The sequence below is a fragment of the Athene noctua genome, chromosome 38 (genome assembly GCF_965140245.1).
Source record: "Athene noctua chromosome 38, bAthNoc1.hap1.1, whole genome shotgun sequence".
NCBI lineage: Eukaryota > Metazoa > Chordata > Aves > Strigiformes > Strigidae > Athene > Athene noctua.
Genome location: NC_134074.1, coordinates 12,074 through 13,316, shown reverse-complemented (window position 1 = coordinate 13,316; position 1,243 = coordinate 12,074). Strand labels below are relative to the sequence as shown.

Here is a 1,243-nt window from a genome sequence, read left to right as displayed (position 1 = left end):
ATGTCCAACGGCAGCTCCATCACCGAGTTCCTCCTCCTGGCATTCGCAGACAGACGGGAGCTGCAGCTCCTGCACTTCTGGCTCTTCCTGGGCATCTCCCTGGCTGCCCTCCTGGGCAACGGCCTCATCATCACCGCCATCGCCTGTGACCACCGCCTGCACACCCCCATGTACTTCTTCCTCCTCAACCTCTCCCTCCTCGACCTGGGCTCCCTCTCCACCACTCTCCCCAAAGCCATGGCCAACTCCCTCTGGCACAACAGGCACATCTCCTACTTGGGATGTGCTGCACAGACCTCTTTTTTCTTTTTCTTTGCTACAGCAGAGTTTTCTCTCCTCACCATCATGTCCTACGACCGCTACGTTGCCATCTGCAAACCCCTGCACTACGGGACCCTCCTGGGCAGCAGAGCTTGTGTCCACATGGCAGCAGCTGCCTGGGGCACTGGGTTCCTCAATTCTCTCCTGCACACGGCCAACACATTTTCACTGCCTCTCTGCCAGGGCAACACCCTGGACCAGTTCTTCTGTGAAATCCCCCAGATCCTCAAGCTCTCCTGCTCACACTCCTACCTCAGGGAAGTTGGGCTTATCATGGTCAGTGCCTGTTTGGCTTTTGGGTGTTTTGTGTTCATTGTGGTGTCCTATGTGCAGATCTTCAGGGCCGTGCTGAGGATCCCCTCTGAGCAGGGACGGCACAAAGCCTTTTCCACGTGCCTCCCTCACCTGGCCGTGGTCTCCCTCTTTATCAGCACGGCCATGGTTGCCCACCTGAAGCCGCCCTCCATTTCCTCCCCATCCCTGGACCTGGTGGTGTCATTTCTGTACTCGGTGGTGCCTCCAGCAGTGAACCCCCTCATCTACAGCATCAGGAACCAGGAGATCAAGGATTCCCTGAGGAAACTGATAACCAGATGTTATTCTGAAGCAATAAACTACTCATCTTAAGTGTAGCAATTAGAATATAACTCTGTACAGGCCCAGTCTGTGTGCTGTTTGTGGTTTTGGTGGTATTTTACTTGTAATTATCTTGTCATACCCTTTCTAATTCACTGTGTCCGTTTGTTTTCTGACCAAGTGGTTGAGTAAATCATGAGCTATGATATCTGTGTGCTTGAGGAAAACAAAGTGATTTTTATTTTGTCTTCTGAGATTCATCGTCTGACAACTTTTTTGGAGTTGCGGGGACAATTCCTGTGTGCAGCGGTGGAGGGGAAGAGAGTCCCAGCATGGCAGCCCTGCC

The 1,243-nt window shown here is 52.9% G+C and overlaps 1 protein-coding gene across 1 annotated transcript; it reads left to right on the top strand.

Moving 5' to 3' along the window:
- On the top strand, window positions 1–948 carry LOC141972957 (olfactory receptor 14A16-like). The gene has a single exon (XM_074931024.1). The coding sequence runs from the start codon at window positions 1–3 to the stop codon at window positions 946–948; it is 948 nt and encodes a 315-aa protein (XP_074787125.1).
- Window positions 949–1,243: the final 295 nt, after the last annotated feature.

What these genes read in the sequence shown, in the direction of transcription:
- LOC141972957 (XM_074931024.1), top strand. Translation starts at nt 1, where the DNA reads ATGTCCAACGGCAGCTCCATCACCGAGTTCCTCCTCCTGGCATTCGCA.